This window comes from Pyrus communis, chromosome 9 (genome assembly GCF_041283825.1).
Source record: "Pyrus communis isolate YQ-2024b chromosome 9, ASM4128382v1, whole genome shotgun sequence".
In the NCBI taxonomy this organism is placed as follows: Eukaryota; Viridiplantae; Streptophyta; class Magnoliopsida; order Rosales; family Rosaceae; genus Pyrus; species Pyrus communis.
In genome coordinates this window covers 969,888-983,182 of record NC_142573.1, presented here as the reverse complement: position 1 = coordinate 983,182, position 13,295 = coordinate 969,888, and the positions used below count along the sequence as shown (strand labels likewise).

At 38.3% G+C, this 13,295-nt stretch overlaps 3 protein-coding genes across 3 annotated transcripts; 1 reads left to right on the top strand and 2 right to left on the bottom strand.

Moving 5' to 3' along the window:
* Window positions 1-839: 839 nt before the first annotated feature.
* LOC137739247 (uncharacterized) lies at window positions 840-1,581 on the top strand. The gene has a single exon (XM_068478803.2). The coding sequence runs from the start codon at window positions 890-892 to the stop codon at window positions 1,481-1,483; it is 594 nt and encodes a 197-aa protein (XP_068334904.2). The 5' UTR covers window positions 840-889; the 3' UTR covers window positions 1,484-1,581.
* An 860-nt stretch (window positions 1,582-2,441) lies between these two features.
* On the bottom strand, window positions 2,442-5,569 carry LOC137741112 (protein WVD2-like 7). Its single transcript, XM_068480915.2, has 9 exons — window positions 5,284-5,569; window positions 4,539-5,135; window positions 4,079-4,453; window positions 3,919-3,977; window positions 3,743-3,817; window positions 3,455-3,557; window positions 3,266-3,328; window positions 3,024-3,134; window positions 2,442-2,931 (listed from the first exon to the last, which is right to left on the bottom strand). The coding sequence occupies exons 1-9, from the start codon at window positions 5,350-5,352 to the stop codon at window positions 2,746-2,748; spliced, it is 1,638 nt and encodes a 545-aa protein (XP_068337016.2). The 5' UTR covers window positions 5,353-5,569; the 3' UTR covers window positions 2,442-2,745.
* A 2,334-nt stretch (window positions 5,570-7,903) lies between these two features.
* On the bottom strand, window positions 7,904-12,329 carry LOC137739304 (peptidyl serine alpha-galactosyltransferase). Its single transcript, XM_068478857.2, has 8 exons — window positions 11,791-12,329; window positions 11,455-11,625; window positions 10,788-11,031; window positions 10,426-10,626; window positions 9,660-10,150; window positions 9,357-9,521; window positions 8,961-9,204; window positions 7,904-8,835 (listed from the first exon to the last, which is right to left on the bottom strand). Exons 1-8 carry the CDS (start codon window positions 12,108-12,110, stop codon window positions 8,161-8,163), a joined length of 2,511 nt encoding a protein of 836 aa, XP_068334958.2. The 5' UTR covers window positions 12,111-12,329; the 3' UTR covers window positions 7,904-8,160.
* Window positions 12,330-13,295: the final 966 nt, after the last annotated feature.

Sequence of the window (13,295 nt, the reverse complement as noted above, 5' to 3'; positions counted from 1 at the left end):
CCTCCTGGATGCACCTTTTTTCGGGCTCACTTATAGTTAATGTATTTTCATTGTACAAACGTCGCTATTTGAATTATTCAGATTGAACATCATTTAATCACCCAAGTTCATAAACTAAATTGTCGAGTTTGGTAGATGAATCATCGATTTGTTCTATGACTACGAATTACTAAACGACCTCCTGTTTATAATTGATCCTTCTGTAGTAATAACCTATAAATAATGATTAAGTAAATAAACGATTCCGATAAGGTTGGGGGCTTAGTACAGTGGCACTATAAACAATTTCGATTTCGATTATATAATATGACACGACCAATTAGTCAGAAAAAAGAATTATTAATTTTTTTAATAGAATCAATAAATGTTGAGTAAGGTGCCACTCTACGGTCTAATGGTAGAAATCAGGCACTCTACGTGTAATTAGTATGAATCCTATATGTACATAGAGTTTTATATATTAAATGTGGGACCCATTCACTTTTTTTTTTCTATTTTAATATTTGCTACCTATATTGAACTAAAAAAATAAAAATCATTCTCATAGTACTAAGATAATCCGACTTACGATATAAGTTTGATTCTTATATTATTGATATCACACTCAGTTTTTCAATCTTTGTGAAAGACCGTAGAATCTCATTCATAAGCAAATTGGCTATTGCTAGTCTCTGTCTCATCTTTAAAAACAAATAATTAATTAATTAAAAAATAATAATACATGAGTTGTCAATTTTGTCAATGGCTTGCCCAACACGGATTATCCACCCACCAAACAATTCCGTGCTTCCCAAGTTATCGTATGCAGTATATAAAAGAGAAGCAAAATATTAACAACTCCATCATTTTTTCGTTCTTTGCTTTTAGCCTACAACCCAATTTGTCAACAATGAAGAGAGAGGGTCGCCAGCATGGAATGGTCCGGACACACCGGATCCTACCGGAGCCGTTGAACCCGAGACCGGCAACCCGACACGTCAACAAGTTCGAGTCTCCGCCCACGGCCGGATTATTCACCAAGGTGTCAACCAAGCCCACCAACCACTCTAAGTTCACCGGCAAGTGCGGCAAGCCCAAGTGCACGGAGTGTCACATTCACCCGGCTTCCAAGGCCAAGGACAAGACCAAGGGCAACCGAAAGCTCAAGTCATCCGACGTCGTTTCCAATCATCGGTTGGTCACTTGGCGGGTCGTGGACGGGCAACCCGGCTTGAATAGTCAATTGGGTTTGTCCGCCACGGGGATGTTGGATCGTCTCTCTAGGGATTATGAGAATGAGTATGATGATGGTGACGATGATCATGAAATCAATGGTTCTGCAATTGGATATTATTATAGAGATGATGATCGGACGGTGGAAAATAATGTTGATGACATTGAGCATCGTGGTGATGATGAAGAGATGGGTTTATTTAATGTGGATTGTGTGATTGATCATCAAATCGAGGAAGATGATGGTTGGTGTTTAGTGCCACAAACGTGATTTGTGGTTTAATTATTGTTTATTATCTTTTAATTATTATTTCTTATCAAGTCATTGATGTACAAGTTATTGATAATGATGAAAATTGTATTTCTTAATTTCGACGTACTTTTTAAGTATTTTTATATTTAGTAGAGATTCTTAGATGTAGTCGATTGCGTATATTTATAAGTTTGTTTCTCTCTCAATCGATTTATGGGTTCCCTTGAAATGTTTTAGTGCATTGTTATTTGAAGAGTAACTTCAAGCCAATAAAGTTTTCTGTTTTACAAACAAACAGTAGGGATGAACGTCTATCTTCCGCAGCATTACTCTTTGCATTACTATACTGCTGGCATTCGTTTTTTATTGGAGATAAAGAAGGTTTTGATCATTCTGATCTTCCCAAGTTTTGATTTTATACTGCTGGCATCCATGTAATGTTGAAGAACTGGAAATTGCTATTTGCTGATTAGGACCCTGACCCGTTAAGTATTTGCTTACATTTGAGGACCAAAGTTCGAATTTTCCGTCAATTTTCTCGCCCAAACAACAGCAAAGCCTAGTGGGGTCGGCTGTTCATTATCAAAGGAATTTGATATGAAAACAAAATGTTAGTTGTCGACTACCTGATGTCATTCCCTTCTCCCTTGGGACCGTCAATTCTCCTTTATCCGGGCTTGGGACCGTCAATTTTCCCACCCAATTGATACAATAGAAGCTAAGTAAGCTTATCAGTAAGGAAAGCATTTGTAGTTCTTGTATGTTTACATGTTATAATTTTTTTTACAAATAGTCCCACTGTTATGGTGCTGGTAATTTTAACTTGTATGTTTACGTGTTCTGGTGAATGATGGCTCTTGTATTTTACTGAAACTTTCCTCATTCCTCACCTTCTGTTTTTATCTCCCTGATGAAGCTTTCGATTCATCTACGGAAACAGTTGCTTGTAATTGTATAAAATTCGAGTATATACGAGTTTTGTGCAAGCCGTGCATTGAAATTTATGAGATTCTGATGAGTGGAAATTCCAGGTTTGCTGCTTTACAAAATTTCTACATTTCCTCGAGTTTAAACAAATCGTGCTACACGACTACTAGTTACAAACTACACTCTTCATACAAGAACGAATTTGCTCACAATCTCTATGCATGTTTCTGTGTCTCAGGCAAACTCATTTTGGTATGCGGTGCAATCAAGACTATCTAAAAGTTGCTCGAAGCTTTGAGCAGGACCGATACTTCTCGCTTCTGCTCCAACAGAAACTTGTTTTCAGGCTTATGTTATCCAAGCTGAATATTTGGAGATTTATTCTCGCGAGTAGTCTTAATGGATCGTGAAATGAGAGAACGAGTTAGGGTTCGGTTATTCCTTCCTTGGCTAATGCTCTTGATTGAAGCTCCACTAGGAGGTCGAGGCGTTGAGCTCTCAACTGTGCTTGGATTCTTTGACTGAGGAGTAACTGGAACCTGCAGGAAGAAAGCGGGGAAAATAAACAAACTTCAGAAAACGTTTAGGCTTTCAGTGAGGAGCATTTGAACTGGTTAAGGACAAACATTGCCTTCTGTATCTCCTTCTTTGGTGATTTTCTGTCTTTATAGAAATCAGGAAGTGGCCTGGCCTTGAAGCAAAGCGTTTGGCGGTACTTTCCAATCTCTTTTTCTTCTTTCTCCTGCATGACAATAGCGATTAAGGTATTAATCGAAAGTTGTTGTAAATAAAACCAGTCTAGCTCTAGGTTTTTACAATTTGTACGGACTAAAATTACAGAGGATTGAAGAAGCTTGGTAATGAGAGAACAACCTTGAGTTTTCTTTGCGCCTGCACCTTTTGTTCCTCATTCGCATTAAACTTTTCTTCGAGCTTCTGGTAAGCGGTGAACAAGAACATGACATCGATTAGAACTTTAACCACATATATAACTCTATCTCATAACGTAGATATGATTAGAATTCAGGAACATGTATAAAAAAGAAATAGGCAAACCCTTGCCTTCTTTCTACTTGCAGCTCTTTCTTCAGTTTTTAAGGTGAAAGGGGCCGATGAAAATGGGGACCTTGCTTTGTTTCTGCAGGCACTCAAAATCTTTGAACAACTGGCCAAATTGGGAGAAAGAAAATCATAAGAACTCAAAGTCCTAAACGAGCGGCGCTATGTGAGACCAACATAACCATTAATTCATATGTTTACGACTACATTTATCTTCTCTAGTTATTCTTAATACTTATATATGTACTCGGCAAATTGTACAGGAAAGATGATAAAAGTTGAGGCACGTACTCTGTGCGGAGTGAACGCCATTTGGACACAGGAGTTTTGGTTCCACTGGCAGAGGGATCAAGTGGTGTTTTGGCCCTGTGATTCATGAAATACATAAGCAGAAACAGGATCAGACATGAATCGTATATCAATTTGGAAAACGGAACGCTTGCTGTTTTTCCTACGATCAGTCTTACCTTCTCTTTTCTGAACATGGGGTGGTGGTGGAATGCTGGCGCACCTCGTTCTTAGATACCTGCAGATTGAAAGATAAAACTTCAGAAGTTAGAGTGGGTAGCAAAGCTGCTAAGTTCCAGAGGCCATTTTGGCAAAATATTCAAAGAAATTGGAAGGCACCGTAGTTGGAGTCCTCAGAGGAGTCGGGCAATCTTTCGATGTCTTGGAAGAACTAGCACCAGCTCTTGAGTTTTCAATCTTCCTGATGACGGTTGAAGTCAGCCTAGAAAGTTCCCTGATGGGTGTAAACCTGACCGACTTGTGAATTGATTTCGGAGTTGATTTCTTCTTGTCCTCCAGTTCTGCAGCCGGATATTTACGCAATGGAGTGATAATGTCATCCTTTCTGGAACAACTAGGAGCAGTGGATTTGGTTGGAGAAGATGGGACCTTGGGTGCTTTATGATAAGTTAATGATGATTTGGAGGAAATAAAAGGTCTGGTTTTTTTCGTTTTCACTGGTGTCGAAGCTTCATGATTCGAGCTGTAACTTTGCTGAAGCAACAATTAATGCAAGTTGTCAGCAACCTTCATAAGTCAATGAGTGTGAAAATTATCGGTTGTAAATCAAGATTTATACCTTCAACAGAGGCATTTCGATCTGGGGTGTGCCGGTGAGATCCATTTCGTTTACCTCCTTCTTGTTATCAGCACTTTGGCTCGAAAGTTCTACCTCAGTGGAATTCACCACCAAAACTTGGTTTTCATGATCTACAGGGTGCACCTTGCTGCTTCCAAAATTTTCCATTTCAGTGTTTGCATTATAGTCATTGGTATATTTACCAATGCATTCTTCTTCTCGATTGGGCTCGTAGACCTCCCCTCCCTCTTTCTCTTCCCTTTGCTTATCGACGAACACTTCAGAGGTTGAAATCCTCGTCTTAAGATCCCGACTTTCACATTTGGTTTCGGGGGCATTTTCCAATGCAGCAGCAGCATTAGCATTGGCATTGGCATTGGTTTGTTCAAGCACCGCAGCAGCTCTTTGAGCAGCAATTTTCTTGTAATGTGCTTCAAAGAAAGCCTTTTTCTGCGCAACTGAACCGGGGCGGGAGTACCTCTCGGCCTCCTCCACATGGCGGTTGTGCGAGATTGTCGACCATTTATCCCAAGCTACGGACTCCGACACGAACCTCCCGAACGACACTGACTGCCCGAGAGCATGAATCGGGTTCCCCTGCGACAATTCAAAGTTCCCAGCCTTTTCATAACCAATTCTCAAAAACCGAATTCCAAAAACTACCCAGCAAGTAAAAAGTGCTCTGCGCATGGAAATTCAACCTTAAAAATCACAAAAAAATAGAGACAAAAACCGAAGAACTGACCTCGTATGCGTCGTCGGGGATGCCGGAAGCATAGGAGAACGGCTGGATCAGACACGTCGATTCTCCCATGATTTCTGGTACGAATTCGATGTTGTCGTCCCAAAGATCCAAACTTTGAGGCAAAAAAACCAAACCCTTCTGTTTGTTTAATCAAATGTCGGATTTACGATTCGCATAAATCGTGAGGGTGGTCGTCGTCGTGGTCGTCGATTTCGAAATTTGAAATTTGAAATGAGTAGTGTCGTGGAAAAATTGGGAGGGACCCCTGCAGGGCCGCAGAGAGAATTAGAGATTGAGATGAGACTCCGGATTATTGATGCCAAAGCCAGAGTGACAAGTGGACGTCCGACTTTTCGCGCTCCAAAAAATAATGTTATGGCGACTAAATTTAAAAGTTAAATTTACAACTAAATGATATATCATCAATAGGAATGTGCAAGTTTATCAACGTTTAAGTAATAAATCAATCATCAACCTCCAGTTCTTTAATTTTCAAAATTTTTATCTCAAAATTTGATCTCTCTAGCATTAGCCAATTTTTTTATAAATTCAAATCCTTTTCAGTTTTTCTTGTTTGTAGGACCCTCGTGATCAATCCAACGGTTTTCCTCCGACGTGTTAATTTTTTTGCTAATTTGAATTTTAAGTCCCCCTCCCTCCGAATCGTGTCCATGCTGAACTCTAGATAGTATTAGACTATTGGTATGCTTTGAGGATTTTTGTACGCAGTTAGATTATTCATCATACAATGATTAAAAATTAAGAAAAACTAATAAAAACTTTAAAAAAACTTTAATTTTAATTTTAATGATAAATAAATGAGTAATGAATAGTATCAGAAAATGATAAAAATATGGTTTTTCGTTAAAAGTAAACAGTACGGAAAATGTTTCGTTAAAACTCTCTAAAAATTATTGCTAAAAAATTCTAGTTTTAAATTTATATCTCGGAGGAGCACAAATTTTTCATGTTGTTACAAAAATTCAAGCTTGAGAGCTCAACTATTTGCCCTTCTGGACCACGTGGACGGTATGACCTTTGGAGGCTATTCGTTTGACGCTTGCTTACTGCGTGAGGCAAAGTGTCATGATCATGGAATAGGGTTTAGTAGAAATACATAAAACAGTTATTTTCCTCACCCATTATCATCAATCTTTGGAAGAATTAACAAACCACCCTTCATTTTGTTTAGGCAACTCTAACTTGATAAATTTTTGTATGATTAATATTTCACTTAGACTGTAACATCCCACATCGTTCAGAGAAGTGGATCATGTAAGCTTTATATGTATATTCTCATCTCTACCTAACACGATGCCTTTTGGGAGCTCACTAGCTTAGGGTTCCATAGGAACTCCGAAGTTAAACGAGTTCGCTCGAGAGCAATCTCATGATGGGTCTACTGGGAAGTTCTCGTCTGAGTTCTCAGAAACAAAACCGTGAGGGTGTGGTTGGGACCCAAAGCAGACAATATCGTGCTACAGTGAAGTCGAGCCCGGGATGTGATGGGGGCCCGGGTCGGGATGTGACAGGACACATTTTACTACTAATATATATGTCTGCAATAATTTACCTATATTATTATATAAAATATAGATAAATTTATTTTGAATCAAATAACATTTTTTTATTTTATAAGTATTTTTTTTTTAGATATAGGTAAATTATTTTATAGTGCTCTTTCAGGTTTTCATTTGGTAAGAAAATGACAAGATTAAATTAAAATTGTCTAATTTTATGCAAATTTGAAAAACAATTACGAAATCTTAAGGAAAGTATAACATTATTGGTTCTTTTTTGCCTTAACATACAATTTGTTTTGATATATTAATGAAATGATTTTAAACGTTAATACATTTTTTTTCATTAATCTCTCCCTTCAAATCTGCATAGAATTAAATGTATACATCAAAATTGTAATTAGGGGTATTTTAGGCATCTGAAAAATACAAAATGTGTAAAGGCAAACAAAATTAATGAATTTGCTTATGTAGAGCCTAGTCGTTAGGTTTTAGTCAGATAAAAAGATTATGTCGGATTTTATTTAAAGAAACTTAAGTTTCATGGGCTAAAGTCATATTTTCAGTATTTATAATGGCAAAACCTTAGATACAATCCTTGTAGTGCAAGGAAAATTAAATCCCATAATAACTCCTAATCTATTTACAGTGGGAAATCATCTAAGAACAAAAACAAATCACAATCGTATTTAGATTAGGATGTTGACTCACGCAATTAAGTTCGGCTTAGTTGGGCTGAGGAGACAGGCTTTTTCGAAGCTATGACCAACTATGAGAGATTCTACCGTTTAACAAATTATTTATCATGTTATCTTCATCGATCTCTTTATAAATAAATAAAACAATATGGTTGTGGGATACGCTCTTGCAAGAATATTAACAATCTTACAACATAACAAGTTAGGATGGTAAGAAGCGTTTTGGTCAATTGTGAGATGCTTCAAGCTAAAGATGTAAGGTTGGGCCCAACAAAAATGCCAGTGGCAAATTTGAATGGCATAAGCATGTTACAAATAGTTTTCGAACTTGGAATCTCTTTCAACATTTGTAAAATTTAAATACGCAAAGAAGACAAAACTTCTGCGTGAAAGAAAAGCATATTATACAACATCACCGTAAGCACATATACGATTCAATATGGAAAGGAATACGAGTAAAATACAAAGTGATATCAAAAGTCAAAATTACTACATAGCCTCTCATCTTCCTCTTATGATAACCCTAAACTGTAAAAATTGTAGTGGGATAGCGTAAATGTAATGTCGTATGGATGAGTTTGGTCACTGTATCACTCATGGCAAATCAAACTCGGTCTCCACTTTTGATGGAGTTTCTGAATTTACCTCACAAGAGAATGTTATGAAGGTACTTCACCTCCACGTAAATGCCTGTCACGGCTGCTAATATCCATAAATCCTGTACCAGAATTTCTTCTCTTAATTCTATGACTTTTACCTCTTTTACCCTTCCCTTTACGACCTGAAAACAGCACCGACACGACCGTCAAGAAGCCCAAACCACAGAATGCCCACAGAGCAACAACCCAGAACCTCACAGAACTAAACATCCCATCTGTCAATGTAGGTTCCGAAATCTCCTCGGAATGATTCGTTTGGACATGGTTGCTTCCTAGACCAGAACTTCCATCCAACTTACCAAGTTTCCTTGATACTACAACTTCCTCCGCTGCTTGTGAGTTTGAGTTGGACAATGAACTGGGATCGGGACAGTTCCTTCTCTTGTGATGCAGGTGTAATGCTTCCTTTAGTGTCTTAATGCATTCTAGGCTAAGTAGATCTGTCTGCAGTTTGTTCTTGTCTGTCTGGTCGAGCGTTGAAGGGTCGGGCGGGTCTGGAAACTGGGCCCAGCACTTGTTGACCACATCAACATTCCTCCAGCTTGCTTTATCAAAGCTCCAGTTTCCAACCTTGAATTCCAAACCGTAGTGGAATACTCTGTATTTGATGCCTGGTTCAGGAGCATAACCTGGGTATATCAGTATCTCGCTGCTTATTTGATGCCGTAGTTTCAACTACATGGAAAAACAAAGGGGAATAGAATCATTATCACATAATAGCACTGAAACACTTTTTAAATAATGGTGATGATGCTCAGGGTAAATACTGAAGCGCTTTTTTACACAGCAGAACAATTTACCTCTGCCGCCCCGAATGAGTAACCATACATCTCACTTATCCAACCAGATGCATATATATCACCAGTGATATTTGTGGCATAATGAGCTGTGTCTGCCCGAACTTCCTCGGTTTTATGCAACCACAGTAGAGCAAACTTTCTAAGATCATCTATATGCATGATGATAACACCCCCAACCTTGTCACAGGCTTCAGGATGGCGAGTATGGAGTTTCGCAAGCTCATTGTCACAACCGATAAGATAGCTACCATATACAGATTAGGAACATTTAGTCCTCGTATAGATTATACAACTAGAAACTAGAAATATGGACCCCTAATAACATTTTGGGTCCTGAGATACCAACCATAGAATAATAATAATAATAATAATAAATTAAAAAATCAGATTGCTTACTCATAGGGAGTTGAAACTGGTCGGCCACGTGCTGCTTTGAATTCCCATGGGGTAATTGGACCTCTCAAGATCATATCAGCATCAAGAATCACTATGTACTCTGCATCCGTATTTGCATGATTGAGCCAATGAAGGACTGCAGCTGGTTTGTTAATTGCTGGATACCTGGTAGATAGAACAAAAGGATGAGCTTTGCTTCTCTTAAAGATTGGGAGATAGGATGTCAATGCTGAAATTAACATTAAACCACCATCAAGAACAAACTATAAGAAGGAAAGAAGACCCTTGAAGATAAAAATTTACCAATCACCCGTTAATGGATGTCGGCTCATGGAAGGGACGTAATGGGTGGGAGCCAGATCATGCCCAGCATATTGCTTCAAGTCTTCATCCGTACAGCTGAGTAATCGTGTGATATTTCCAGGCTGGCCACTGAGGTGAAAACTGTGGACAAGTCCTACAGTCTGCCAATCAAAGTAAGGGGTGCATTCTGTGGAAAAAAGGGTGTGGATTTTTGGATATGGTTTTCCGGGTGCATCGTCAACCTCCTGCTGCACTGCCTGTACTACATGTACTGGCTCCTCAAATCGTAAAGTAGCAGGAGTCAGCTTTTTTGGCCGAGTCAGTTCAGCAAAAGTTTTGCTTTTCAGAAAGCTCGTGTATTTGGTCCACTTTGGCTTTGGGCAACCATCTGCTGCATGTTGTAGTAAAAGACCCTCATTTAAAGTGTTAATGCACTCTAAATTCAACATAAGAGCCCGCCTTTTATATTGATCAAGTTCCATCATTTTTACCTGGATAAAGAAAGAACAAATTTCCCATAATCAACTACAAAGATCTTGAACATGATCTTCCATGTACAGAATTTTGACGTTTTGAAAATAAAAAAATTATTTATATACAGGTTCATAACAAAACCTAAATGAGCATTCCTTTAAGTCTTTCCAAGTATGCCCTATCTAAAAGGTGCCTAGTCAATTGCATTTAGAAGTGGGATAATTTATGCAAATATACACCATAAAATAAATGTACAAGTATTTACCACAACAAAAGTAAAGTTATCACATACCTCTTTTGGATAAGGAGGTTCAGGAAAGAGTCGGCCACAATCATAAACAATACCGTCCTCATGGTGATCTAATTTACTAAAAGACCAATTCCCTACACTAAATGGCAAGCCATAGTGAAGAAGAATAGGCTCAACACCCTCTGCTGGAGTATAGCCTGGGTAGATCATCAAGTTGTCATTTATTTTGTGCTGGAGACCAACCTGAAAAGGAAAATAAGGTAACCAGTATGGATTAACAAGAAAACAAACAAGCACTGAGCGACACTCAAATTTAAAGATTGGAAATCTGTAAGACATCCAACATTTATATTTTGTTCAAGGAAATAATATTTTAAGGGAGAGAAAAAAAAAAAGAAACTTACCTCTGCTGCACCAAAAGAATAGCCATACATCTCACTGATCCATCCTTTCCCATAGATGTCACCAGTTATATTAGTTGTCCAGTGAGCTCTGTCTTCCCGCACTTCTTCTGTTTTCGAAAGCCACACGGGTGCCAATGCCCGAAGATCATCTATATGCATGGCCAAAAGCCCACCAACTTTATCACAGAGTTCAGGGTGCTTAGTGTGCAATTGAGCGAGAAGATTATCGCACCCAACCAAGTACCTGAAGGAGAAATTCGTTATATGAATATATGTTGATGGCCAGAGTCCCTACAATTGCAATATGTATTTACTGTTCATAAACTCATCAAAATAAAAGTTTCATAAAGTTAATATTCAAATGCCAAATAAGAAATCTCTGCATTTTTTGACGTTGACAACATCTTGCTCTTCTCATGTGAGTGATTGACCAATAACAAAGAATATCTATCACTTCGACCACCGAATGGTGTCAGGTACAAACTGCAACTCTACTTAACTAGCCTCTTACTCAAAACTAACATAGCTTGCCTACATACTTGTAGTAAAGGTACGAACGATCATAAGGAATTCATATGGCATTCACAAGCTCTTGTATGATACAACCTGGTTTCAGCTAAAATTTAGTATCATTTACATGATAGGAAAAAAAGTGCAATAGTGATACCCATAATATGCTGCAACAGGCTTGCCTTTCTCAGCACCAAGTTCCCAAGGAACAATCGGGCCGCGGATAATCATGTCAGCATCCAGAATCACAACCCAATCAACTTTCTCAGCCTCTTTACTGTGCTTAAGCCAGTGCACAACTCCAGCTGGTTTGTTAATGGCAGGGTACCTGCAAAATTAGCAACTTAATTAAAATTTAATCAATATTTTCTGGTCCTTCAATTTAAACCAAACCCATCAAAGTAAATAAATAATTAAATCCAACCCAGAATTCAAAATCCAAACTTTAATACGAACTAGAAGAGAATCAATTATAAATAAGCTGAGAACTTACCAGTCGCCAGTTTTTGGGTGCCTGCTCATCGAAGGCACCTCAAAAGTGGGAGCCAGATGCATCCCTTTGTACTTCTTCTTCTCGTCGTCGGTGCAGCTGAGGAGTCGGGTAATCGGGCCGGGTTGCAGGGCCTTCCGGTAACTGTGCATCAACCCGACAGTCTGCCAGTCGAAGTAGTTCTGGCACTCCACCGAGAACAGCGTGTGGACCCTCCTCGCCGTCCTTCCCGGAGCCTCCCGACCTGCCTCCGCCACCCAACCGCCATTGATGCACAGACCCACAACCACCGCCGCCGCCGCCAGAATCAAGAATCCGGCCATTGCAGCTCAATTGGAGCTCGGATTTCAATTGGGTATGGGGTCAGAGATCTAAATTTTCATGGCGCTGACGGATAGATCATGCGGTCTAAAGTCAAAATCGGAGCTTTTTGGTGTTGTTTATGCACTCACTCCAGTGACACGACGTAACTGGGGTTTGGTACGACATGGATTTTAATAATCATTGAATTAATGGAATATTATTTTTCGAGAAAGATTATGGGTGACCCACTGGGTGATCCACTGGGAAGTTGCTCGTGAGTTTCCAAAAACAAAACCGTGAGGGAATGGTAAGCCCAAAGCGGACAATATCGTGCTATGGTAGTGAAGCGGGCCCGGGAAGTGGTTCCGCCCCGAGCCGGGATGTGACAAAATACCTTTAAATTCAAGTGTTAAATCGTTGATTAAAAGTGTTTAAATACAAATTATAATAGATTTTGCACTAAAAATTATATTTTAAAGAAAGTAAACATGAAATGGTGCACGTTTTATGTCAAAAATGTAAATTTTTCATTTTCGCGAAATTTTTTCTGCGAGCATTAGGGAAAAATTTATAAGGAATTTGGAAGCGGTTTTACAATTTATTGAGCAACAAATTTCTATTTAGTACAATATTTAAGCCGAAAACTAAAAAAAATAGGCGAACAATACCGTATTGAGGCCCATAACATTGTCAAATGGGGTTCTACACTCAAGAATCTCAACGAAAAGTCTCACCTTAATTTTCAAAACTTCATGATGAGGCAAACATGAAAATAAATAGATTGATTGGTGATTATGTACAAATTTGCAAAACTGACCAAAAACCATGGACACCCACGTTTGTTGTCAAAAATATAAATTTTTTATTTTCACGAATTTTTTTTCTATGAGCATTAAGGAAAACTTTGTATGGCATTTGGAAGCGGTTTTACGATTTATTCAGTAACAAATGTATATTTAGTAAAATATTTAAGCCGAAAACTAAAAATAAATAAGTGAAAATGTAGTAGTGAGGCCCAAAAAATTGTCAAAAACGGGTTCCACCCTCAAGAATATAAACGGAAAGTTTTACATTAATTTTTAAAACTTCACGGTGAGTCAAAAGTACAAATAAATATATTGAACGATGATTTAGGTACGAATTTGTAAAATCGACTAAAAAACGTTTTTTTTTCAAAAATGCAAAATTTTTATTTTTGCAAAATA